At 34.9% G+C, this 27,476-nt stretch overlaps 1 protein-coding gene across 4 annotated transcripts in view; it reads left to right on the forward strand.

Annotated features, from left to right (window-relative positions):
• Nucleotides 1-27,476, forward strand: part of SOS1 (SOS Ras/Rac guanine nucleotide exchange factor 1) — a 149,536-nt gene that overhangs the window by 117,614 nt on the left and 4,446 nt on the right. For 3 of the 4 annotated variants that reach the window (XM_004265031.4, XM_049696461.1, XM_049696460.1), the window contains 11 exons: nt 2,345-2,426; nt 3,184-3,306; nt 3,821-3,924; nt 5,077-5,299; nt 6,409-6,528; nt 10,673-10,835; nt 11,335-11,452; nt 20,120-20,292; nt 20,501-20,617; nt 21,662-21,926; nt 27,261-27,305. In XM_004265031.4, coding sequence (XP_004265079.1) covers nt 2,345-2,426; nt 3,184-3,306; nt 3,821-3,924; nt 5,077-5,299; nt 6,409-6,528; nt 10,673-10,835; nt 11,335-11,452; nt 20,120-20,292; nt 20,501-20,617; nt 21,662-21,926; nt 27,261-27,305 — 1,533 coding nt within the window. The remainder of the gene's footprint in view (nt 1-2,344; nt 2,427-3,183; nt 3,307-3,820; nt 3,925-5,076; nt 5,300-6,408; nt 6,529-10,672; nt 10,836-11,334; nt 11,453-20,119; nt 20,293-20,500; nt 20,618-21,661; nt 21,927-27,260; nt 27,306-27,476) is intronic. The other variant, XM_012531305.3, reaches the window with a different exon arrangement.

The following is a 27,476-nucleotide window of genomic DNA, read 5'->3' on the forward strand; positions in this document are numbered from 1 at the left end:
CTGTCATATGTAGAAAGGGAAAAACAGCAGCCGCCCTGCTCACTTCACAGAAATCATATGGAATGAATTATGTGAATGCTCCTTGAATTCATTACGTAACAGACATCAGGAATTGATGTGATCCCTTTTGACTGATGTGGCACTGAGGCACATCATGACTTTCCCAGCATTGTCATCAGTTAGTAAAGCACTGAAATGGCCAGAAGTTTTGGTATAAGATGAAAAGGCTGTTTTAAAATAGTTTGCCTTTAAAAATAGCCAGTTTTCTTAAAACATACTTTAATTCACTTAGAACTTGCTTTTATTGTTTTTCAACTTAAAAGTATCTTTGATATCCCACAACTTTTTAGCCTGACTTAGGTGGCATTTGAGAAGAAATGGATCTGGATATTGATTTTAGACTTTTAGACTAAAATAAACTTTTCTTTTAAAAAAGGGAGAGGTTACCCTTAATTTTGGAACACAGCTCAGGGATATTTGGAGCACTCTGTACTAAGGGTCTGGCCTCTCCAACAGTGACAGCTCAGCATCTCTACAGTGGCCACTGCTTTTGCTTCCTAAGTACATGATGTTTGAGTAGCCTCACCTTTACATATAGATTTGCAGAACAGGAAGAAGATTCTTGAAAGGGAGGATTGTGATGAAACCGATATAAATCTCTGTTTTAAAATCTTGTACAGCCTTCTGTTTTAAAATCTTTTCTTCTGGTTGAGACATTAGTCTTTAACGTTTGAGGAACTCTGTAACTGAAGACAAACAATAAAATACCAACAAAGAGGAAATTACTAAAGGATTGTATCTATTTAAATCACTTTTATCAGTAACCCACTCTAGCCTCAGAAGGTATGAAGCTAAAGGAGAAGAGGGCCATTTAAAACCAATATATTTTTATTATGTAAATTTTTCTTTAACTTAAAAATTTATTATAATCTTAAATTCAAGGTTGTCTGATATTTAAATCAATTCATTATCTTGATGACCACATATATCAATAGATTGGAAAGAGATTTCTATTTTATGATAAATCCATGAATTTGATTTTGGCGGGCGGGGAGGAAGTTAACATAGTTATTTTATTTTAAGGCTCAATTTAGGGTGATTCTTAGACAGAATCAGACTAAATAGAGATTTTCCATGCAAATGAATTTGATTCTTGCTAAATCCTATGCTAATAACAGACATTGTATTTCTTATAAAGAATCCATAGTGTGTAGCCTAACAAAAATAAAGGTAGTTGCTACTCTCAATAAATTTATCATTAAATTATAGCTTACCATTCCTTAGTGATGTGAAGCAGGAAAAGGATACTCCCAATAAAAACACTCAAGTTAATGAATTCTCCCCTCGTCCTTTTTAAAGACTCTTACAACTAAATGTGGACCTTGATGAAATTTGAGTTACAGTGAGTGGTGAGTGTTTTTTTTATTCCCCATTATGGGAAGATGTCTCCCGCCACCCCCAACTCCCTTTATGCAGATGATAGCCCAGGTCTCTTGTGCTGATGACAGCAGCCTTTCTCCACAACTCTGGGAGAATACTGTCAAGGAGAGACTCAAGTAGGCAGGCCTGGAGAGGTGATCACACTCAGTCAGCTTCCTGCTTTACTTCATGAAGTATGAATGAAAAGCAAATCCTTTCATGGAAGGAGTTGAAGACTCCCGCTCTTATGATTGAACTCTCATTGCGTCTACTTGCAATGAAAGTAATTAAAAGTTGTGAATAGAGCCAAATCAACATATTCTTACACATTTAATAGTTTTAATAACATAGGTATTTATAAGCATCTTTTAGCAGTTTTAATTAAGACTTTTAGCACATAAAACCATTTAGAAACTATTTAACTTAATCTACAACATTATGAGATCCAATTTCCAGTCCTATGCTCTATTAACATGATTTAAAGAAATCCAGATAACTAATCCAGATAAACTAGTCTGAAGAGCAGGAAAAGTAATGGGTTATTGCTGTGGCCTTTCTGTTTACAAGGGAGATAAACCAACTGGTGATGTTCTGAGATCCACATAGCACATGGAAGCTTGCTTTTATGCTCTGCCTTTCTTCCCTTTGTATTCCTGTGGCCAATAATGAGTTTAATATCAGCTAGTCAGAGTGTGCAGAGGTCAAGAAATAAGTTGATGTAAAATTTTAGTATCAATGATTTTGCCACTAATTTAGGAAGAAACTAAAGTTAGCAGTTGATTTCAAAGTCCAAAGCATTCTGTGTGGTCAAAACATTTTGGGACTTTTAAAATTGACTATTTAATCTCTTTTGAAAATGTAAATAATAGTTTTAATCATTCTGAATAAAAGATTTTAATAAGATATTTTTCCTTTTTCTTCATAGATCCCAATTTTGTTCGGACATTTCTTACAACATATAGATCCTTTTGTAAACCTCAAGAACTACTGAGTCTTATAATAGAAAGGTCTGTCAATTTAAAATGTTTAAATTCTTTGTTCTTTTTTTTAATGAGATTGAGCTAAGATATGGAAATATATTGAATGAGCTTTAAGTTGTCGTTCATGAATACCTTAAGAAGAAAATCTCTTGGATGACCATTTATTTTATAATATGTTAGCTTTGATTATTTAAATACAAAAATAGGCAGACTTTTTTACATGGAAACTCAGTATGTGAAATTTCAAATTTACAGAATTAATCAAGTTAAAGACTATAAAAATGTAGAATTTAGCCTCTGGAAATTCAAATTTTAATGATTTAAATGTTCTAAACAGAATTTTTCAAATACACCACATGTTGAGGAAAATAGAGTGAACAAGTACTGTAATCAAGAAAAGTGTTTCATGTACCCAAAGAGCAGGCAGCTTTTCAGAACTTACCCTTAAAAAGTTTTATGTTGGCTGATTTAGAGTAATTACACAAGCCAAAAATGAATATCATTCCCTTAACTTTATAATCACACTTATTTTTAGACTTTGCATGTGTTCTTTATTATGTTTCTAGTTGGTTTTATTTATATTGGCAAGTATTAATTTCCTCTTAAAAAATTAAATCATTAGTCTTTACATTATAGAATCCTCACTTGTTTTCACTGATGTGTATATCCTTAGTATTTTTTCCAGTGCTCTGGATTGTGCTGACTAGTGAAAAGATTTGTAGTTTTCTGTTTGCATAATTTGATATCATTGATCTTTTCATTAGTTTGTTCTGTTTTATGTTAGGTTTGAAATTCCAGAGCCTGAGCCAACAGAAGCTGATCGCATAGCTATAGAGAATGGAGATCAGCCCTTGAGTGCAGAACTAAAAAGGTTTAGAAAAGAATATATACAGCCTGTACAACTGCGGTAAGCATTAAATAAGTAACTGAAGTAAATAAGCTTTTGTTGAATTTTTGTTTCAGAGTTAAATAAGGATGTTTCCCAAGCAAGGAGGAAGTAACATGTAAAATGAATGAAGTAAAGAGGAGTTATCAGAAATTACTGTATAAGTCTTAATTAACATAGAATTTTGAAAGTGGTAGGCCACTTATAAGATTAAAGTTGACCCTTGAACAACGTGGGGGTTAAGGACACTGACCCTTGGCACAGTAGAAAATCCACAGTCAGCCCTCTGAATCTGTGGTTCTGCATCCACAGATTGAACCACCTGCCTAGGGTATAGTACTGTGGTATAGATTTAGTGGGAAAAAAAAAAATCCAAGTATAAGTGGAGCCGTGCAGTTCAAACCCTGTTATTCAAGGGTCAGCTGTATTTAATTTGGTAAGAGTTACTCTGTTTTCATTTATACCACTCATTGTGATAAATGTTTATGTCCGAGTTCCCATGTAATTTGATTCTTCTTCTGTGTTAATGCCATAGAGTATTAAATGTATGTCGGCACTGGGTAGAGCACCACTTCTACGATTTTGAAAGAGATGCAGATCTTTTGCAGCGAATGGAGGAATTTATTGGAACAGTAAGAGGTATTTTTTTTTAAGTGCCTTAGTTTTATGTGTAATAAAAGTACCAATATGGTAACTATCAACTGACATCACTACTGCTCAGTGTAGTTAAGAGGTATTTGTAATAATGCCAGCATAACCAACTGGAAAAGTTAAAATTTTTTGCCAGTTTTGACCTACAAATTGTTTAATAATCATCCTGTTGATCTAATGAATTTTCATTTAGTAAATCAACTTACTGATATTTTGGAATTGGATAGAAAAAGGTCTCAATTTATGCTGTCTTAACACATCTGAAAATATGTGTACCAAAGGACAATTAGGAACTGTTGTGCCATTATAACACCACTATGGAGGTTGACTGGGACACAATTAGGTGAATAGTGCATAACATATCAGAGAGGCAGCAGAGCATACTGAACCTGAGAGCCGAGAAACAAGAGTTCTCTTCCAAACACTGCCACTCACTAGATAAATGACTCTGGCAAAATCATTTTGATTCTTTAGACTTCAGTTTCCTTTTCAGTAACATGAGGAGCTAGGCTTGATGATCTCCAGTTCCCCTTCTAGTTTTAAAGATACTTTGATTGTATAGGTCTAAGGATGTCCTAGACAAACTTGTTTCTATTTCCATCATACACTTTAAATGAGAATCAAAATATAAAGTGTTAAATAATAGTACTTTCATGCATAGTACAGAACGAAGCCACATCGAAAGCTCACACAAAATGAAGGAGTCCTCTGCACTGTTTGGTTTATAAAATGCAAAGTTTGTTAGATTAACAGCTAATGTTGTATGTTCTATCATTATAAATCTTATTTGTGCAAGATATATCTTTTTTGGAGAGGATTATAAAATAATATTTTGAACTGAAGTTTAGAACAATAGAGGTGAAAAGTTTCTACAAATAAATTACTTTCTCTTATTTAAAAAGGATATGAAAGAATATATACCAAACTATTAACAGTGGTTATCCACTTGAAGAAAACTGAGATTGGGATAGGGAATAGGGAAACGGTAAAAAGGGAACTTCATTTTTTAATTTTGATCATTTGAACTTTTTATAGCAAAGATATATTCAGGTATCACTTATACGATTTTAAACTATTTTTTTAAAAATAAAATATTGACTAAAATGTTTAAACGTTATTTTTAATGTAATGTTATTTCAGGTAAAGCGATGAAAAAGTGGGTTGAATCCATCACTAAAATAATCCAAAGGAAAAAAATTGCAAGAGACAATGGACCAGGTCATAATATTACATTTCAGAGTTCACCCCCTACAGTTGAGTGGCATATAAGCAGACCTGGGCACATAGAGACTTTTGACCTGCTCACCTTACACCCAATAGAAATTGCTCGACAACTCACTTTACTTGAATCAGATCTATATCGGTATGTAATTTGATGTTCAAGCTGAAAAATCCTTTCAAATGAGTTAACTTTTAAAATGAAATGCTGATCCCTGCCATGTAGGATTGTTATAAGACATAAATGAGATAGTACATGAAGTCTTGTAATAAGGCCTGATGTATGGAAGGCTCCTCTTTCACTCCCTCATCCTCTTTTCTCTATCTGGATTTACAGCGTCTCTCTTTCTGCAGTCACCCCTAGTTGGTAAAGTTAAGTTCAGATCCTGGCTTTACCAATTGTTGGCTTGGTATCCTTGGGCAACTTTAACCTTCTGGTGTAACTTTTATCCCTCTGCTGCTTAGTTTCCTCAAGAGTAAAATGGGGCTAATGATGGTACCTACTCCTGGAGCTGTTGTGCAAGGTTTAAAATAGTCCATATATTTACAGCGTGTAGCACATTGCCCAGCACAGAGTAAGGGCTCAATGAGTTAGCTACTGCCATTGTCATTGAGAACTTAAGTCATTGCCATTTAGCCTTTTATAGTTTTCCTACATTGATATAATTACTATCTCAAAAAAATGTCTGTTTCTAGTTTTAAATTTGGACTATTTAGATTTCAAACTATTTAATTTTGTAAAAACTAAATGAAAAAAGGAACTAAATTTATAGATCTCCCACCAAAAACCATCACTGTTTCCAAAATCAGTGTTAGAATGTATTTTATTTCTTTCCCAGTACCCTTCCCAGGAGGGTTTTTTTCCCCCTCCTTTAGGAGGGGAAAAAAAAAAAAAGATTTATGAATGCAGTGATTACTATACCCTCATTGGACTGATTATTATAACATTATCATTTATTTAAAAGAATTATCCCAAACTACTTTCTCGCCCTAATTTGTTAGATAATATTTATAAGTGCTGGGAAAGATACTATGAAGAAATCCCAACCTTGCCCAAAGCAAAATGGTACTATAAAGCAGTAAAAAAAAAAGTACACAGGTACATGCATACAAAGTTTTTTTAAATCTATAGAAAACAATGCAAAATTATAATGTTTTTGTTCTTGTTTTCATAAACCTTTTACCTCATTTACTTAATAAAACAGTATACTAGAGGGAAAAGTATCACATAGAATTATGTCTTGATGATTTTAGAGCTGTACAGCCATCAGAATTAGTTGGAAGTGTGTGGACAAAGGAAGACAAAGAAATTAATTCTCCTAATCTTCTGAAAATGATCCGGCATACCACTAATCTCACTCTGTGGTTTGAGAAGTAAGTATTACTGATCTTCTTACATTTAATAGCAGTTATGTTATAAATTTCACTGCAATTCTATTTGTCTCATGTCTTTTTTGTTGTTCCTCTGTTCCTCCTTTTTTTTGCACTGAGTGAATAATTTTCTAATGCAGCATTTTAAGTTACTTTATTAATGATTATTTTTAGGTTTGCCACATACATCATAACAGAATTAGCTTCAGATTTATACCAGAATTCTAGTGATATGTAGAAATGTTACTCCTCTGTGGCTCTATTCACTCCCTCCCTTTTGTGGTATTATAATATATATTACATATAATTAACGATGTAGATCTAACAATACGCTGTTATAATTATTGCTTTACTACCATTTGCCATTATTTTCTTAGCCTGTTACAGCTTTGCTCTCACCCACTGTGTAGTTATTGGCAATGTATTTCACATACATTACATTTCTCTATGTTATAGGCCCAACAATACATTACATACACATTATTTTATACAATTGCTTTTTAAATCAGTTAAGAAAAGCAATAAGGAAAAAAATAGGCATTTATAATGTTTTTTATAATCATATAATTACCTTTACCAGTGCTCTTTGTGTGGATTCATATTACCATCTGGGGTCACTTGCTTTCAGCTTGAAGAACTTGCAGTACAATTTCTTATATGGTGGGTCTGCTAGCAACAAATTCTCTTAGTTTTTGTTTATATGGGAAGATCTTTACTTTGCCTTCATTTTTTAAACAATACTTCTCTCTTCAAGTTTAACTATTTTTTTCTTCTGTCAGTTCAAATGGACTATTGAGTCCCTCTAGTGAAATTTTTATTTTAACTATTGTACTTTTCAAATCCAGAGTTTCCGTTTGGTTTCTTTTATAATTCCTGTGTCTTTTAGGATACTCCCTATTGGTGCACATTGTAATCATACCCCCCCTTTACTTTTTTTTTTTTTTTCTTTTACTTTTTAAATATACTTTCCTTTAGTTCTGTGAACAAATTCAGAATGGCTACTTTGAAATCTTTTTTTGTTAAATCTGACATATCAGGTCTGTCTTGCAGGCAGTTTACTGTTGCCTGTGTTTTCCCCCAGTGAAGCCTGACATTTTAGAGGTCAGAGGGGTAGGGAGCCCTGTGTTCTTGGCTGTCTGGGCTAACTGCCCCCTACCCTACCAACCCTGCAAGGTTCTCTGAGGAATGAGGGTAGAGGAAGTCTTGGTTCAGATACTACAAACTCTTGCCCCTCTTACTGAATTGTTGTACATTTTCCTGAATAGATGTTTCTCTGTCTTTTTTAAAATTAATTAATTTGTTTGTTCGTTTATTTATTTATTTTTGGCTGCATTGGGTCTTCATTGCTGCACGCAGACTTTCTCTAGCTGCAGCAAATGGGGGCTACTCTTCATTGCGGTGGCTTCTCTTGTTGCGGAACATGGGCTCTAGGCACGCAAGCTTCATTAGTTGTGGCACATGGGCTCAGTAGTTGTGGCTCACGGGCTCTAGAGCACAGGCTCAGTAGCTGTGGTGCACGGGCTTAGTTGCTCTGCGGCATGTGGGATCTTCCCGGACCAGGGATCGAACCCATTTTCCCTGCATTGGCAGGCAGATTCTTAACCGCTGCACCACCAGAGAAGTCCGAGTAGACGTTTCTTTATTTGCCATTTGCTCTTAGGGCCATTTCCAGAGACTGCCAGAACTTTATATATGTAATTATATGTATAATTTTCACCAGTTTCCCTGAGGAGTAAGTAAACAGAACTTCTTACACTGTCATGTCAAAAGTCCAGAATCTCAATACAATTTTATAATTGGAGCCAGATATTAGAGTTATATGTATTGGCCATATTTTTTATGATCTTGACCCATATTTTATAAGGGTGATATGAAGTTGCCACAGATCATATTGGCATTATCAGAACACAAGACCAGTGACATAAAGGAATGACTGGAATGTGAGCTAGAGTGTGGATAAAGACCAGAAAGCAATTCCTAACGAGAAATAAGTCAATCTGAAAGTTAGGACTTCCTTCTATTTATGTTATTACTTCGTAGCCTCTAAAAAGTAAAACTTTGGAATTTGCCCGCTAACTGTTGCTTCCTGATTTCTTCTTTATCAAGTCAAATAACTACACTTCAGTTGCAGAAGCGCTTTGCCATCATAATAATTAAAAGTTATGTCTATGAAGAGGAAACATAACTCATAAGACATACAGACCATTTTCATTTCTGTCCTATTTTTTAATAGATTACTGAGAAGGCGGCCATTTCCTGATCTTTTTCCTTTCTCTTTTTGCTTTTTTTAATTGTGGTAAGATTTTTTTCATGTACAAATACAGTATTATTATCTATAGGCATAATGTGCAGCAGATCTCTAGAATTTATTTATCTTGTGTAAATAAGTGCTAATCAACGTGAACATTTATACATGTTGATTAGCAACTCCCCATTTCCCCCTCCCCCAGCCCCTGGCAACCATCATTTTGTTCTTTGCTTCTATGAGTCTATTTTAGATACCTCATATATGTAGAATCATGCAGTATTTGTCCATCTATGACTGGCTTATTTCACTTAGCAAAATGTCCTCACTGTTCATCCATGTTGTCATATATTGCAAGATTTCCTTCTTTTTTGACTGAATAATATTCCATGATACATGTATTTCTCATTTTCTTTATCCTTTCATTTGTAGATGGACATTTAGGTTGTTTCCACATTTGACTATTGTGAATAGTGCTGCAATGAACATGGGAGTGCTAATATCTCTTTGAGATTACAGTACTTTTGGATAAATACCTAGAAGTAGGATTGCTGATCATATGATAGTTCTATTTTTAATGTTTTTGAGGAGCCTCCATACTGTTTTCCATAGTGGCTACATCATTTTGCATTCTCACCATTAACATTGTACAAGGGTTCCAGTTTCTGCCTTTTCAGTGGAAGAGGTTCTTGTTCATTTGCCACAGTGGTTTTTTAGCCATAGATGTGCATTAGAATTGAAGTCACTTCCGGATAAATCATCCCAGACTTACCTGGTTTTTATAAAAGCTCCACAGGTGATCTCATTGTGTATACCTAGTTAATATCAACTGAGTTTAAAAAAAAAATGTAAACATATTATACTTGTATCATACCTTTTAAAATGTCTAGATAATTAGTTAGCTGGTATTTGATTTGTAGACATCTGACGCTTTAATGCATAAACATGTTATGTTTAATTTGATAAGGCAAATTTATTTTGATAGTTTTGCAGTGGTTGTTTTTTCAGTGTTAGATCAGCCTCACCAGAGAATAGTGTAATCCACAACTTTACATTTTTGTTAATGTTTAATATTGATTTATATTTTCCATACGTGTATTTTATTTTTTCTTAGATTGAGTTGTTTACTATCACGTTATTGAAAACCAAGTTTAAAATATTTTCTTTATTGATAAGTGATTAGTAAATAAAAATTTTTCTCAAATACTAGAAATAGAGAGTAAATGCTCACTGAGGAATTCTTTTTTGAGCATAGCTTACTTTTAGCTATTTACTTGGATATATATGTTCTTTCCAAGGATTCTTGGTATTTAAATGTAAAGAGCTTTTGTTTTCATTGACTTTTTTATTCTTTCTAAGTAATTAAAATTTTTTTATTCTGAATGGTGGTAAAACACTTTCATTCACTTTTTAACATTATAGTGCTTATCTAAAGAGCTGTTCTTAGAAATGTAGGTAATTATTTCTGTATGTCAAAGAAAGAAATTAAGCATTAATCACTAAAATCTTACAATTAGATGAAGAATAAGAGGCAGAGAATTCTTAAATTTGAGAATAATTTCCCTAGAACACACCCACATCCTAAAGACCAGCATACATTCAACAAGATGATAGACTGATCAGAGAACTCCAATACTGAGAGAGAATGCACCAAATATAATAGGAAGAATGACTGACCGGTTGACTGTATCAGTCTGGAAAACAGTGACAAGCAGCATGCCTGACCGAAGGCATTGCCTTCTCTTCCATTCACCTACTATTTACCTGCCATTCTGAATACGTATTCTCTACTGTTACACTATAGCTGCCCTCCATTCCATTTTGTTTGCTAAATTCTTTAAATCATATCTTCGTTGGGAAAACTCCAAATTTTTTAATTCACTTTTTGTCTTTGATTCCCAGATGTATTGTAGAAACTGAAAACTTAGAAGAAAGAGTAGCTGTGGTGAGTCGAATAATTGAGATTCTGCAAGTCTTTCAAGAGCTGAACAACTTCAATGGTGTCCTTGAGGTTGTCAGTGCTATGAACTCATCACCTGTATACAGACTAGACCACACGTTTGAGGTAGGTTTGCTTATCTAAAGGTGTTTTTTCCATTCCCTGTTCCTAGGAATCAGGATGTTAACAATTATGACCTTTAATTTTTACATGCCTCATCTATCTTTTCAGTAACAGCTGAAATGATGGAATTACCTAAATTTTGTATTGAATTGGTTGCTCTTTGTAAATTAGGCAGTCTCATTAAAATGTATTCACAGGTCCTAGCCTAAGTTAGAAGAATAAAAAGATTTCAACACCTTATTTGTAATATAATGTACAACTAAATGCTCACATACTTGTTTGAGGAATGGCAAGGTAAGATAGATTTCTCACACACACACACTTTTTCTTTACGTTTGTACTAGGGTCTATGAAGATAGTCTCTTTGAAGCAGTATTATCATTCTTAGAATCAAACTGATACTGTTGTGTTTGGGCTTTACTCTAAGCCTGGCATTTTTTGGCAAAACCTGGGATTCCCTTTGTAAACCTATATTCCCTAAACATTATTTTTTTTATTGTAGCAAATACCAAGTCGCCAAAAGAAAATTTTAGAAGAAGCTCATGAACTAAGTGAAGATCACTATAAGAAATATTTGGCAAAACTCAGGTCTATTAATCCACCATGTGTGCCTTTCTTTGGTGAGCATTTCTTCTTAAATCTTTATCATGTTTCTGGATAAAACAACAGTTATTTCATTAAATGACTGAGTAAACACATGTCTAATATACCAGCAGAAAGTACTTAACAAATATTTAGCACCTGAATCCCCTTAGAATTTTTCTCTATGAGGACTTTTTTAAGATGAAGCCCAATATGTACATTCCACTTTTTATTTCCATATTGTTCAGCCATTCAATATTGTATAATGCTTACTTCTGTTTTAATATTCATAGAAATCTTTTTATTGACTTTTAGTAAACCAAACACTCTACAGAAGAGGCATGGCCATATTTACCCATACTTGATAATCATGCTGCTTATAAACAGTCTCACATGGCTAAAAACCATAGTGCACGTGCCTCTGGGCCCACACCTTCTACGCATCAAAATTTTACCTATTCTTTTTTCCTTCCCTTCTGCACCAGAGTAAGGTAGTGCCTTTTCTTTCTTTTAAGACTGAAACCTACCATCTGAATCTTCTCCCTTTCTGTAGGTTCCTCTATCTTATTCCATCATTTATTTCCTGTATTTTATTTATTTAACATCTTTATTGGAGTATAATTGCTTTACAGTGATGTGTTAGTTTCTGCTTTATAACAAAGTGAATCAGCTCTACATACATATATATCCCCATATTCCCTCCCTCTTGCGTCTCCCTCCCTCCCACCCTCCCTATCCCACCCCTCTAGGTGGTCACAGAGCACCGAGCTGATCTCCCTGTGCTATGTGGCTGCTTCCCACTAGCTATCTGGGTAGTATTTGGTAGTATATATAAGTCCATGCCACCCTCTCACTTCGTCCCAGCTTATTTCCTGTTGTTTTATATCTTCAATATCTCTTTCACACTGGTTTCTTTTCTCTGCTGGTATATATGCTCTCATGATTCTTCCTCTAAATACTTAAAAAAATTATGACCTCAATTACACATCTGGTGTTTAGTCTTTTTAGTATGTGGTGTATTTTCTTCTAGCCTTTTCCTCATCTCTATTTATATATTTTCTATATAGCTTTAAGTTATACTGCATGTAACATTGTTATGTCCTGATATTTTTTCAATTGACATTTTTGTTCAGGCTTTATAACCAACCAGTTTTGTACATATACATATTGTATATAGTTGTAATTGTGTGACAGGTACACATTGTTCACTTTTTTCACTTACCATATCCTAGATATATTGTTGTGTTTTATTAGTCTTCATAATTACCATTTCTAATGGCTACATGATATTCTTTAAAGTTGGTATGACAGTTTATTTAACTGTTACCCTATGACCTGACGCATATGTTGTTTCCAGCTTTTTTGCTTTCCTAAATAATGTTATAATGAATATCTTCATATTTATACCTTTCTTATGTATTTGAGAATATTTTCTTGAGCAGGCTAGCCAATCTAACTAGATAATTTATATCTAGCTGGATATTTCTTGAGCTAGATATTTTACCAGTCTGCCTTTTAGTTGTTATTCTTTGAAATACAGTAATTTTAAAATTCTATAATCTGTCCATTTTTCCCATTATGATTTCTATTGTTTCTGACTGTAGAAAGTTCTTCCAGTCTAGTAACTTAACATTCAGTCATATTTTCTCCTAGCTTTATGATTTGACTTTTAAAATTATATTTAACTCTTCAGTCAAATTGAAGTCTCTTTTAGATATCATATGAAATATTCAAATTTGTTTCTCCACCAGATTGTTTATATGTTGACCCATGTTTATTGAATAAGTCTTCTTCATCCCCATTTATATATGGTACCTCCTTCTTTAAAAAGTATTGTTTCCCATTAACTTCTTTTTATTTTATTTTATTATATTTTAATTTTATTGGAGTACAGTTGATTTACAATGTTATATTAGTTTCAGGTGTACAGCAAAGTGATTCAGTTATACCTATACATGTATTAATTCTTTTTTAGATTCTTTTCTCATATAGGTTATCACAGAATATTGAGTAGAGTTCCCTATGCTATACAGTAGGTCCTTATTGGTTATCTGTCATATATAATAGTGTGTGTGTGTTTATCTCAAGCTTCTGATTTATCCCTCCCCCCAACATTTCCCCTTTGGTAACCATAAGTTTGTTTGCGATTTCTATAAATCTGTTTCTGTTTTGTAAATAAGTTCATTTGTATCTTTTTTTAAATTAGATTTCACATGTGAATGATATCATATATTTGTCTTTCTCTGTCTAACTTCACTTAGTATGATAATCTCTAGGTTCATCCCATTAACTTCTTATGCTAGTGCCCCAGTCTTAATGATTGGCACTTTATAATCAGTGATTCTCAACCAGGGCGATTTTTGTCCCCCAAGGAACATTCAGCAATGTCTAGAGGCATTTTTTGTTGTTCGAGTTGGGGGGTGCTAGAGGCCTCTAGTCAGTAGGGGACAGGAATATTGCTAACAGCCTGCAGTGCACAGGACAGCCCGCACAACAAAGAAATATCCAGTTTAAGAGGTCAGTAGTGCCAAGGGTAAGAAATCCTGCTTTAGGGACTTCCCTGGCGGTCTAGTGGTTAGGACTCGGCACTTTCACGGCCGTGGGCCGGGGTTCGATCCCTGGTCGGGGAGCTAAGATCTCACAAGCCACATAGCTCAGCCACAAAAAAAAGAAGAAAGAAAGAAAGAAAGAAAGAGAGAGAGAGAGAGAGAGAGGGAGGGAGGGAGGGAGGGAGGGAGGGAGGAAGGAAGGAAGGAAGGAAGGGAGGAAAGAAATCCTGCTTTATATTTATAATATTTTCATATATAATAAGATTGGTTTGTTGATGTTTCTTCAGTATTTTCTTTGTCAATTTTGTCTCTTTATTTTTCCAAATGAACTGGGGAGGGGGAGTGATTCCCAAAATACAGTTGGAATCATCTATCAATTAATTTGGAAAGAACGTTTATGATAATTAGCTTTTTCCTAGGTATTTTTTTTTCCCTAGGTATTTTTGATCGTGAATGGTATTCATTTTTTAATAGTCAATTTCCCTTAATTCCAAGAATTATTAATTTCCTGGGATTTTCTAGATATTTAATCATGTCTACCGATAACAATAGTGTCTCTTCTTTTGATTTTATTTCTGTGTTAGGCCTTACAGCATTAGTCACAACTTCCCAAACAAAGGTTAAACAGTGGGTTTCCCTGGTGGCGCAGTGGTTGAGAGTCTGCCTGCCGATGCAGGGGACAACGGGTTCGTGCCCCAGTCTGGGAAGATCCCACATGCCACGGAGCGGCTGGGCCCATAAGCCATGGCCGCTGAGCCTGCGTGTCCGGAGCCTGTGCTCCGCAACGGGAGAGGCCACAACAGTGAGAGGCCCACGTACCGCAAAAAAAAAAAAAAAAAGGTTAAACAGTAATAAAAAGAAGAAGTTCTGTTTTCATCTCTGTTTCAGCAGGGATAGGTATAATTTTGCTATTTGCTTGATTCGATGCTATTTATTATGTTAAGACAATTTCTTTGCATAGTTATCTTCTGTGTTTTTGTTGGCAGTATACATTTACCTTTATAGTTTGCTGTCTTAGTGAGAGCAAAATGATTTTTCTTATTTAGCAAATTAAAATTATAGGTTTGCTAATACTGAACCTTTCTGTTAACCAACATTAAGTCTTTCATATTCATGGTGGATTAGTCTTTTAAATATACAAATGAATTCTATTCATTATCATTTTATTCAGGATTTTTGCATCCATCTTTATAAGTGAGATTGGTTTGTGGTTTTTCTTCTTGTCCTATATTTATCAGCTTTTGTTATTATGGTTATATTTACTTTGTAACATGAGTTAAGCAGCTTTCCATCTTATTCTATTCCAGAATATCATGAAATGATCTAGCCTTTAAACTGTGAAATATTCCAACAGAAAAACCATCTGGGCCTAGAATCTTTTGTAGTATGTAATTCTATAATAACATTTTCATTTCTTCCTTAATTTTTTTTCTATTTCAGTTTTGTTTGCTACACAGTTGTCTCATTTCAGTATTCTAAAAGTACTAGCATTCACTCTATAAAAATGCTACTTTTAAAATTGCTCTTATTTGCAATATGTTTTTGTTTCTATTTTTACTTGTTTGTTTTACTGTGTTTTTCTTCCAAACAATAAAAGTTGAAACAGTTATTCTCTCTGATTTTATAGTTTTTATGTCATGTATTACTTTTTATCATTGTTAATTTATTCCGTTTTCTGAGGATTTTTCCCCCTAAATTCTTGATAAAACTGTTGAGTTCATTTCTCTTTCTGATAAAGCATTGAAGTCTATGCATTTACTTTTAAGTGTGGTAACTATGGTGCCAGTTCATACAAGGGAGCCTGGGAAGGACCTCAGTCTGATGTTCATTTCATTCAACCCGTCAACAAATATTTCTTGAGTACCACTAAGTATCGGGGCTATGTCAGGTGCTTAGAAAAAAGCGAAATATCTTAGTCACTCAGTACACTCACTGAACTTAGAGTCATGCTACTCATGATATCCTATGGCCCCTGTTACACAGAGGTGAAATGAAACCACAGGGCCTGTTCATTGGACTCATGTTTGGCCCCTGCTACTCCATTATATCACCTGATTGGTGGACATTTATTCATACAAACAAACTGTATTCTCTTTCAGATCTCTATGAACTAACGTAATTGACTTTTGTTAACATGTTGTTAAGAGAAAAAAGGAAATTTCAGACCTGTATTTAGAGTAGTATTCCATTGTGTTTTAAAGTGAGCCATATGATTTAGTGAGTGATTGCAAACATGTAGGTGGTTTGATAGGTGCAGACAGCCTGCCTGCCAGCCTTCCTACCCATATCTGCTTATCTTCCTGATTATTAAGTCTCTGGTCAGTTCTGATGCTCTAGGAGATTTTTGCTATTTCCAAGCTAAAGGTTAGCCAGGTAGCCTTTCATGGTTCTGACCCACTAGGTAGATATTATTGCTGCTGCTTAGTTCCATTTCATCTATATGATCAATTGTAGAAACTTCTTCTAGATTCTTATCCTTAATTCTGGATACTGGATTTTTTTCTCCTCTATAGGAGGCTCAGGGGTAGTATCTGACACTTCTACTTTCTCTATCATCTTAGCAGAATTCTTACTCAGATTTTTTTGCTGGCACTGCACTATTTACAGAATAATAAAAGTCAGGCAATTTCTCCTTCCAAGGCTATGCCAGGCTACTGGTCTATTTCCCAATTTTTCTCCATACACTACAAGGTTCTACTCATAGGTAGAATGAATATGTATAGGCAAACTAACATTTCCTCTCAGGTAAAAGGACGTAGATTTCTACCTCAACCAAGTCTCACCTCTCTGCACAAAACTCCAAGCCTGTAACATCAGCTTTGCTCTTTTCCTTTCACACTGCTCTAATTTTGTGTTCTCCTTCTGTTTCTTGTCAGTTTGTTCCATCTCCACTCTTGTTTTCCTGCCATTTTAGAATTGACCGTATGTCTCTTGTATCCCGGTCTAGTCTGCAAATGCTTTCTTTTCTATTCTGAAATAGTGTGCTGCTTTTATTCATTCAGAAATATCTGTCGAATGCCTGTATGTGTCAGGCCCAGGGCTAGGTGTTGAGAATAGAGAGACAAGTAAAACATAGTGTTATCCTCAATAAGCTCCCTTGAAAGAGCAGAAAAATAAATTATAGTGCTATGTAGTAAATATAACACTGTATTGTAGAAACAATCAAAGTATGAACAGAGTGTTCTGTGAACCCTGAGCAGCCACTTTTTCCTGAAAAGCTTGGGAAGGGTGTCAGCAAAGAGGTGAAACCTCACCCCTCTTCATCATTTGTCATAATGCTCTGCTTTTCCTCTCCCTAGAACAGCTGTCCCTAGAGCAGGGTATGTAAAATGACCTTTTTAAAAAAAATTAAATCTATGTACATCTATGTACATATTTGCACTACATTTTTTATTATACATATACACAGAGAGAGAGAGAGAGTGCATGCTTAAACATTTTTTTACTGATGTAGTTTATGATCAACAAAGTTTGAACACCACCTCTTTAATTATTTGTTCTCCTTTTAACTAGCCGTTAATTTGTCATAAAATAATTCCAAATTTTATCCTGAACTCTCCCAAAATGCTACTTGTAAGCATTTTCACAACTTCTTTCAAGTATACTTTTAACACCTACAATATCCCACAATTTATTATCCCCATGTTCCCCAGGTCAGTCATTACACCACCACCCAGTCAGTCCCTCAAGCACAAAGGTGAGAGTCTTCCTTCCCGCTGTGCCTACCCTCTGCCCAAACCACTTAATCAGTTCTTGTGGCATTTACCTCTTAGATATTTATGCACTCCACTCTATCCCCGTGAGCCCTAAGGTAGCCCTCATCATCTCACCAAGATGACTTTTACTCTGTTAACTGAGCTTCCTGCTTCTAGTCTTAACTCCTTCTAACCCATCTAGCGTCACAGTACAACCAGAGTAATCATTCTAGAATGGAAAGATGCTGATAGTCTCCTAATTACCTACTGGATAAAAGCTAAGCTCTTTTAAAAAGGCTCTTTGTGACCCTGTACGGGTGCTACTACCCACAAACTCTTCATAGTTGGGCCATCAATTTGTGGCCAATATGGAAGGTTAATTTTGGCTCCCATTAAATATGTGTACTGTCACGGACGTTTGTCAGACTGAACGTTGAACTAAGTGGGTCATGCAACTTAGTGTAGAGGAGAATATAACCGACTGCAAGTAAAAAAGCCAGTGACAGGCAGATGTGGAAAATAAAAGAGCCTGTGCTTACTAGAACACATGGTCAATTTGTCTTATGAATATATAATCAAGAGTAGCCTAGGTGCTGAGAAATAGCCAAGTAACTAATACACTGAATAACTGGATGCTTTCTAGAACCAAACAGGCATGGATGTCTATCATGTCTCATTATTGCTAACTGTTCACTATTGATTTTGAGTTATTTAATCTTGCCAAGAACGTAGCCAAATATTCTCGTATTTAAAAGTTTGCGTCGGGAATTCCCTGGCGGTCCAGTGGTTGGGACTTGGCACTCTCACCGCTGAGGGCCTAGGTTTGATCCCTGGTCGGGGAACTGAAATCTCACAAACAGTGCAGTGCAGCCAAAAAAAACCAAACGTTTGCCTCTACCACAAAACCATTTAGAACCACTAATCTGTGATTAGAACTGAAGTGCCTGTTGCTTTGTTCATCCCTCTCCTCATCCAGTGGCTAACCTGCAGTGGTGGAGAAGGGATTAGAACTACTGATTCCTTGCCTCTGCCTATCCTCATTTCCTGCCACTCTTCCTCCACCCCACAGACCAAACCTCTAAAGGCTAGCCATTTCTGAGTATGCCTCCAAGCTTCACAAAAACCAGTGCCTTCAAACACGTGGCTGCTTTGCTTAGAATGCCCCTCTATCTTATTCTGCTTATTAAACTTCTATTCATTTTTTGAGACTTACTTTAAGCATATTTTAATCTGTGATGCTTCTGCTACTCCCAACAGCTCAAGGCAGAGTTAGGCACATCTTGTTTGTGCTCTCATAGCATCTTATGCATTAGTACTAATTAATATAGCACTTACCAAATGGTACTGTAGTAGCCCACATTCAACACTCTGAACTCCTTGAAGTCAGGAACTGTGTGTCTTGTTCATCTTTGTATCTGCAGTACCTAATGCAGTGCTTGGCGTACAGCAGAGACTCAGCAAATGTGTACTGAGCAAATGAACTCAGATATTCACACTTTTTTTTTTCCCAAAGCATCATAGTCAGTACTTCAGAGGAAAAGGCAGAAATAGGATAGGGCAAGAATAGCAACAACAGTATCAACAATCCCAACCACAGCTAATTAAGCATCTACTTTTGTCAGGCCCCATTCTAAGCCTGTACATAAATTTACTCATTTATTTCTCACAGCAACCCTGCTGTCCTCATTTTAGAGATGAGCAAACCAAGGCTAAGCAACTTGCACAAGATCACAAGAGGAGAAAGCAGCAGAGTTGGCTCCAGAACCTTTATGCTAGAACAGAAAGGAACTAAAATGCCTGCTATTTTGTTCATTCTCCTCCTCATCCAGTGCACAAACTGCAGTGGTGGGGAAACAGGAGCTCCCTTACCAGGTTGACATAATTCTAGAAGTACTGAAGACCAGAATATACATAAATCACATGCAGTCCTGTGTTTGATAGGCTTGCACATCCGCCCACATTTTCACGAGTCAGCCTATCCAAACAGTACTACCTCTGATTACAAAGCCTAACGACCTCTTGGGGGCCTCAGGAGCTGAGTAAGCAGAAAATATGATCCTCTAAATTTGACGTTTTCCTGTTTTGCCAAAAATATGTGTTAATAGTGATGGGTTATTCTTAAAGCTCCTTTAACAAAACCATGACTTAATGTTAAATAACATATGGGTGTGGGGGGTGGGAAATTGGTTATTGCTCCTGAAAATCTATTAATTTTGTTAAACTTGGTCTCCCTTTTTCCTGGGTATTTATAGAACTTAAGTCACAGAAGAATTTGATACTTATAAAAATCTTTCTTTGATATTAACTTAGCTTGTTGTTTTTCATAGAATGGAAATTTGTGCCTTAATTCTTTGGTTATGATGGTTGAGATGGTACAGTGTAATATACCTATAATTACTGAGAAAGAAAAAAACTAGCCTTTTCCATTTTTATCCTTGAAATAATTTATTATCTCTTCTAGGAATTTATCTAACTAATATCTTGAAAACAGAAGAAGGCAACCCTGAGGTCCTAAAAAGGCATGGAAAAGAGCTTATAAACTTTAGCAAAAGGAGGAAAGTAGCAGAAATAACAGGCGAGATCCAGCAGTACCAAAATCAGCCTTATTGTTTACGAGTAGAATCAGATATCAAAGTAAGTTGAATTATTTGAGAACACATATTTCTGATTAAGTTTATAACCACCTGATAAGAGGCAGGTTTATTGCGGAGAAAAAGGAAAATAAAACTTAAATAATTCCAATTTTCTTACGTTAAATGTTTTCTTAAATTATTTTCATGAACTTTAAACTGAACTTAAATTATTTAATATTAATAATTGTTTTTCTTGGCATCTATTTTAGAGGTTCTTTGAAAACTTGAATCCAATGGGAAATAGTATGGAAAAAGAATTTACAGATTATCTTTTCAACAAATCCCTAGAAATAGAACCACGAAACCCTAAGCCTCTCCCAAGATTTGTAAGCATTCATACATTTATATTTCTTTTACATTTATATATTTTTTACAGTTGTCATCTATATCTGGTGGTTTATAGTTTTCTATAAAGGCATTTAGAGATGACGTGCACATGTAATGGATAAAAATAGTGAATAAATGCTTAATAAATATGCTCAGGATTATTCCACTTAGTTCTAGGTAAATGGGCACTAATATTAATGTGAATAAATCCTAATATGATAGATGAAGAAGTTGGGCAAATATGGCCAACTTAACAAAAAATGTTATTCGGTATTTATGTTAAGGGCAGGAAATCTGATAATTTATACTAATTCACTTATAATAAATATATGTACTTATATAAGTACTTTTTATGAGAACTTTTAACCTTGAATCATTAGCCATAAAAATAACAGGCTTGGCTAAAGATACTTTTTTGGGGGTGAAATAAAGTTTCCATTCTTTCTTATTACTAGTAACTGCCTGGCCAAGTTTATGTACAGTATCATCATCTCACTGTTCTGAATATAATCTCTCTTATTCATAAGAAAGTCAAGAATCAAGAAGTAAACATAAATGGCTTCTAAGTAACGAAGATAAATCTCATAATGTCTGTGAACCAAAGCTTATGAAATTACGTCACAAGAAAATTTCTCAAGGCCTAAAACAGTTTTTTAAAAGATGGATTAAAAACAGCAAATTGGAAATAGCTATATAGTCTGCTCCAATGAGACACACTGATATCATTGAGAAATGATCACTCTGTAAGAAAAAAAATGCCATAAAACTAACATAAACAGATGAAAACTCAAGCAGTTTAATGCATTTGTAAATAGCTCAAATGATCCTGATGGCATCCCTAATAATTTAGATAGCCAAGGCTTTATGGAAATGGGGTGTTAACTCTTCAACTTGGACACTTTGATTTGAATCGTTATGTCACTTCTTTATTAGTGCTTTGTGGTTTTCCTAGATACTAATCGAATTTTACCAAGCATTTATAGAAGAACCTTCTTTTCCATTATGGTGTTGTAAGTGTTGTGTTTCTTTTGATATGTCTACAGCCAAAAAAATATAGCTATCCCCTAAAATCTCCTGGTGTTCGTCCATCAAACCCAAGACCAGGTACTATGAGACATCCCACACCTCTGCAGCAAGAGCCAAGGAAAATTAGTTATAGTAGGATCCCTGAAAGTGAAACAGAAAGTACAGCATCTGCACCAAATTCTCCAAGAACACCGTTAACACCTCCTCCTGCTTCTGGTGCTTCTAGTACCACAGATGTTTGCAGCGTATTTGATTCTGATCATTCAAGCCCTTTTCACTCAAGTAGGTGCTCAAGTTTTAAGTGCTTTAAGTAATTGTTAGTGTTATATGTGCTAGAGGTAAAAAGGAATCTGTATATATATATATTTTGTAAATTTGTAGGTAAATCAAATACCATTTCAAAAGCTATTATTATAGAAATATAAAATAAATTCTAAACTCCAGCAGTTTATCTGTTAGAACAACCCTCTTTAAATGTATTATAATTTACAGATAGGCCTGATGATGAAATTGGTAATTGAAATCTCATTTGAGCATTTGTTTTCAATTGGTGAATTTAAAATGCATCTCTAACTTCTGGAGGAAACAAAGATAACTCCTAAAATCTGCATGGAATGTCAATCTGATTGCTGCCTCCAAAATTATATTTGAATACTGCTCAGTACCTGGTTCCTTTCCAACCAAACTCTGTAGTTTCTAATTTTGCAATGTATCAAATTCAAACTCCTACTTAACCCTTTTTCAGTCTACACCATCCAGCAGGTGGTATATAGTGCCAGCTAATACACTCCTATGCTTTCAAGCCCAGCTGTACAAATCTCACAGCCTGCATACTGTTGCTCATCCCTTTCCTAGTTCTAAATCACTGCTGTCCAATAGAAATATAATGTGAACCACATGTGTAACTTTAAATGATCTTTAGCCACATTTTAAAAAAGCAAAAAGAATTAGGTGAAATTAATTTTAGTAATATATTTTATTTAACCCAGCATATGCAGAATGTTGTCATTTCAATATGAAATCAGTATAAAAATTTACTGAGACACTTTACAATCTCTTTTTTGGTTCTAAATCTTCAAAATGCAGTATACGTTTTACACTTATAGCACATCTCAATTTGGACTAGCCACATTCAAATGCTTAATAACCACATGTGGCTAATGGGTGCCAAACTGTACAGCCCAGCCCTAGCCCTTTGAAGAGGCTGCCTTTTATATCTAGAGCACCATGCTTCCATTAATTTTTTAATCAATTTCATGTGGAGCTTTCAATCTCTACTAAGAACCCACAACCTTTTTTCATTTGTTCATTATCAAATCAGAGTTTGAATTCAGTCGGCTTTAACCCTCTCACAACCATTTCCACATGCTCTTCCCATTGGCTGTCCTAGCTCAGTGTACAGTTCAAGTTCTGCCCTAATATTTGATGTTATAGAATCCAATAGTGAGAGGCAGCATGACATTATTATTCGGGAGGAGGTTGAGAAGCACTGACGTAGGAGTTAGGAATCCTAGTTTGTCATCCCAGTCTGCTAGTGAGCTTTCTGATTTTCGATAAAATACTTTTTCTGTGCCTTCTGGGGATTAAACTAGATTTTTAAGATTTCTTCCAACTCAGAGAATCTAACTTAAAAAAAATTATTTTTTGGAGGTATATTATTTTGAGATTTGGTCCAGAATCCCGTTTATTTATTCCCATGTTGTATATATATTTGTAGTTACCCAGCAGTTTGTCTTATCTTTTTACCACCTAAAGTGTATTTGTTTTAAGAATTGCCACAACTTGGCCTTGTTTGGCTACTGAGGATTATGAAGTCATGTTATGCACACAGTAGGCTATCAGATATTTTTTATAAGTTAAAATAAACACCAGGTTAAAAAAATTCCCATTTATTTTCCCCAATTCGCCAACCTCCTAAATTAGGTAATAAAATAAAAGCAGCACTTTTCACAGTATACCTGACTTAAAATCCTTGTTTATTATGACCCATTTAACTGTTTGAAGGGTGTTTTTTCAAGAGCAGTTGGCTGTGATCTATATTATAAAGATTCCCATGAGTGAATTAGTGAAATCACATGAAGGCCATCAATTGCAAATTCTATTTCTCTTAGTTTAAGTAGCTAAAAATGGGAGATGTAGAAAAACAGGAGATAAGCCTACTACTTTCCCCACTAGTGCTAAATCTTTAAATTATTAGTCAAACAGGGAAAAGGGAATCATTTTGGAATGCAGCGCTCTGGATCAGTGCTTTGTCATATGTGACAGTGGAAGAATATTAACTAAAAATAGCTAGACAAGTAGAGAAACCTTAGGCTTTGTAATCTTAGCCCTGAAGATTTTTTCCATTTCTCTTCCTTTGTGAAAAAGAAAGCCCCTATTACTACTCCCTCTGTTCTTAGTAAAAATTGACAATAACTGATTTTGAAATTAAGTAAGCCAGTATAATATAAAACCATCTGTATGCTCAGTTAGTCCCTTACTTAAAGTTCATTAGTGGTCTGTGTATATTAAAGGTCCTCATCTGCTTTTGACCCCACTCTGCTTAACAGATCTGCTAGTGTTATGGGGGGGGGTGGTGGATCACCAGCACGTCCAGCCTGGTACTCACTGTGTTGCCACTAGAGTGAATACCTACTTCCTTGCTTCCCTCAGGGCCTGGCAGGAAAGAGCTGCTGTACCTACATTCTTAAGTCATCTGAACATAGTCCACTCCATACAATGAGGCAAAAAGTTCCATTGCTTACGTTTTTTAAAAGGCAGAGTTTGACTAGAATTTTTGATCAGTTATAATAGTTTTTTTTGCTTCTTATAGTTTTTTTTCCAAAAATAACTTACTTTAAAAACAAAGATTAATTTTTTCAGCCAGTATCTGTTGCATATCTCATTTCTTGCTAAGCAGTGACACACCTTCCCTGTTAGGGCTTGCAATCATACTGAGATGTTAAAAAAATAATCATAGTACCAAGAAAATCATAGTTACATGCTTAACCATTGTTAAGTGCTTGATTCTGTTTGTACCATGATTTTTTTCATCTCTCAGTAAGATTGCAGGCTTCACCAGAGAAGATGTATAAGTGCTAATTTATTAGCAAAATGCTAAATGAGTGGCAAAGACATTAATGCTGTAGAAGTTTACACAAAGATGACCACGGAGTAGGCAAGAATGGTCACGGAAAGCTTTGTGGTGAAGACAGAGAGGGAAGGAAACTGGCCACCTACCTACTGCTGCTACATACATTCTCACGTTCAGAACCCTGCTCCACACCTTATCCTGACCAGGTCCACCTCTGAGGTGATGATGACAGTGGCCGGGAAAAGGGGAGAGACCACCCAGCTTTGCATCTCTGGCTATAGCATGGAGGGAGGAGGATGAAGTGCTCTTGGTACTTTCCTGTTTGAAGGTTGCCTGGTCATAAAAGGAAGCCATAGGTCTGGCCTGGTCTGTAGGCTGCAGATGAGCTTCAGCCCCATCCCTTAGTAGGGAAAGCTTTAACAAGAAAAAATGTATTCCAAGCATTTGAAGCTGGAATGCAAGGCTTTTCTTCATAGAAGATTATTATGTGATTAATTTCTGATTTCATACGCTTGCATTTAACAGGCTATTGTGAGTTTAAGAAGTTATTCATGATTTATATAATTTTTTTCTATAGGAAAATGCTTATTCCTATTCCAAGAATGACTCAATTATAAATTGGAGATTATCTTCAACAGTGGTTTCAACCCTGGTTGGACATACAGTCCCCCTGGGGAGCTTTAAAAAATACCTATATGCCCAGCCCATGCTTGAGTTAGACTGGCATTGGCACATGGGCATCAGTATTTTTTAAAAGCTCCCTAGCAGGGTCTAATGTGCAGCCACGATGGAGAACCACTGATCTGTTGTCTGGGATTTGTATTTAACAAACTGATACTACTTTTTGATTAACTGGGTTTCACTCCTAAGTCATTATCAATAAATTTGTTCAGTACCTAGCTGACAAGAATTCCTAGTATATATTTCTTGATATATATAATGTTTAATTCTGAGAGTTTTTAAATAGCATTTTCCAGGCAGTAAGACCAAGCAATTAGTTTGAAGTGACAAATCAGAAAAGTGCCCCAAGTTTACACATGAATCTAAGCCTGTGCTATATATAAATATGATCAAAGCCAAGTCTGCGTCTGCGTGCACAAGTGTGTATGCATAGGTGTAATCATTCTTTCTAAAAGCCTGCAGTTGGTAACTGTCATGAGCTTTGTCTTTTGATTTTACTCCTGTATTGTACTAAGTATAAGACCATGTTCTTGAGGCTTATCTCCAGAAGGCATATTTATTTCCTTTCCAAGAAAACTGGAAAATACATAAGTAGTAAACACTAAAGCAGATAACCCCCTTTAACCCCTATTATGTTAGTGAAGAGAATCTGATTTTTAGTAAACAGAATCTTTGACACAGTAGCAGAATTATTTAATATCAAAGTGTAAAAATGAATTTTAATCTTTTGAGAGCTAACTTATTAGAATTAGCTGGATTGCTACCCTTAGTAACCAGAGCCTCCAAGTAAATATCGGTACATATGGAAAGGAGGTAATAGGATAGATTATTTGAAATTGGAGCTGTCTGGGAAATAAGAACACTGTATCTGTATAAGCAATCAAATTAATAATTCCGCCCACTGAACCTAGGACGTTAAATTATCCTCATTCTGAGCAAAGAAGCTAGAAAAACAACAGCCCTAATTATTTGAGTGATTGCCTATTGTGCAAAAATGAGAGAAACCTGAAGTTTTAAAAATCAGCTCAGTCTAGTGCTATAAGTATTGCTTTAGTCTCTTGGATATTATCTGTTCAATATGTTGGTAATATGAGGCAGTGTAACCTAAACACCTATATCGATTTAGAAGCAGTATAGATCTTCTAGCCTTTGTCTCAGTTTTTCTACTTTAATGCTCTTGGGGCTAGTGTTGTTGAAATTAGACATTCAAAAATTATCAGAGTTTCCTATATAAAATCTGTCTAAGCACCAAAACTGTTTAATGATTTTTTTAAGTGTTTAAAAATATAGAAGGAAAAAAAGCTATATCACTTTGAAGCTTGTTTGTAATATCCAAAGCTGTGGTTATTTTGTGATGAACATATGCCCCAAGAACATTTCCAAAACTTTATAATAATTATAGTAGTAAGAAATTTCCTTTTATGTTTCAATTTTTATAACATAAATTTATTATTTACTACTTACTTTCACAAGTTTGGTTTTTCAAAATAATCCTTAGTAAATGACATATTTCTGTAGGTCCAGCTGAATTCTTTGCTCACATTGGGTTTATACATTTTTTGAAAGTCTTCCTCTAATATACAGGATATTGTATATAGTTTTCTCAAGAATGCTTTTCATTTAATTATTATGGCATCAAGTAGTGAATCTAAAAGGAATCTGGAAAATTCCCAATATTAATGCAGTTTAGTTCTTTATCTTTCTCAAAAGTAAGTAGTAATGAGCTTTTGCTAAACTGTTCTACCATTCTTTAAAACTAGAATGACAAAAATAACATTTCTATCATAAATAAATTTTTACAGATGAGTTTGAATATATCAGTGAAAGAAAAAATATATACTTTTTCTTGTTTCCTTTCACAGGCAGCGATACCGTCTTTATCCAAGTTACACTGCCCCATGGCCCAAGTTAGTATATTTGGTTTAAGACTCATAATTTTCGCTTTGGCTTTAAAGATTAAACCAAATGTAACCTTTCCTGCTAAAACTCGTCTTGGGTCTGGCAGTATTGGTACCTTGCTTTGCAGCATCTTAGAAGTGAGGCCTTCACTTGTGCTATCTTTTGACCATAAATGATTT

This window comes from Orcinus orca, chromosome 13 (assembly GCF_937001465.1).
Source record: "Orcinus orca chromosome 13, mOrcOrc1.1, whole genome shotgun sequence".
NCBI lineage: Eukaryota > Metazoa > Chordata > Mammalia > Artiodactyla > Delphinidae > Orcinus > Orcinus orca.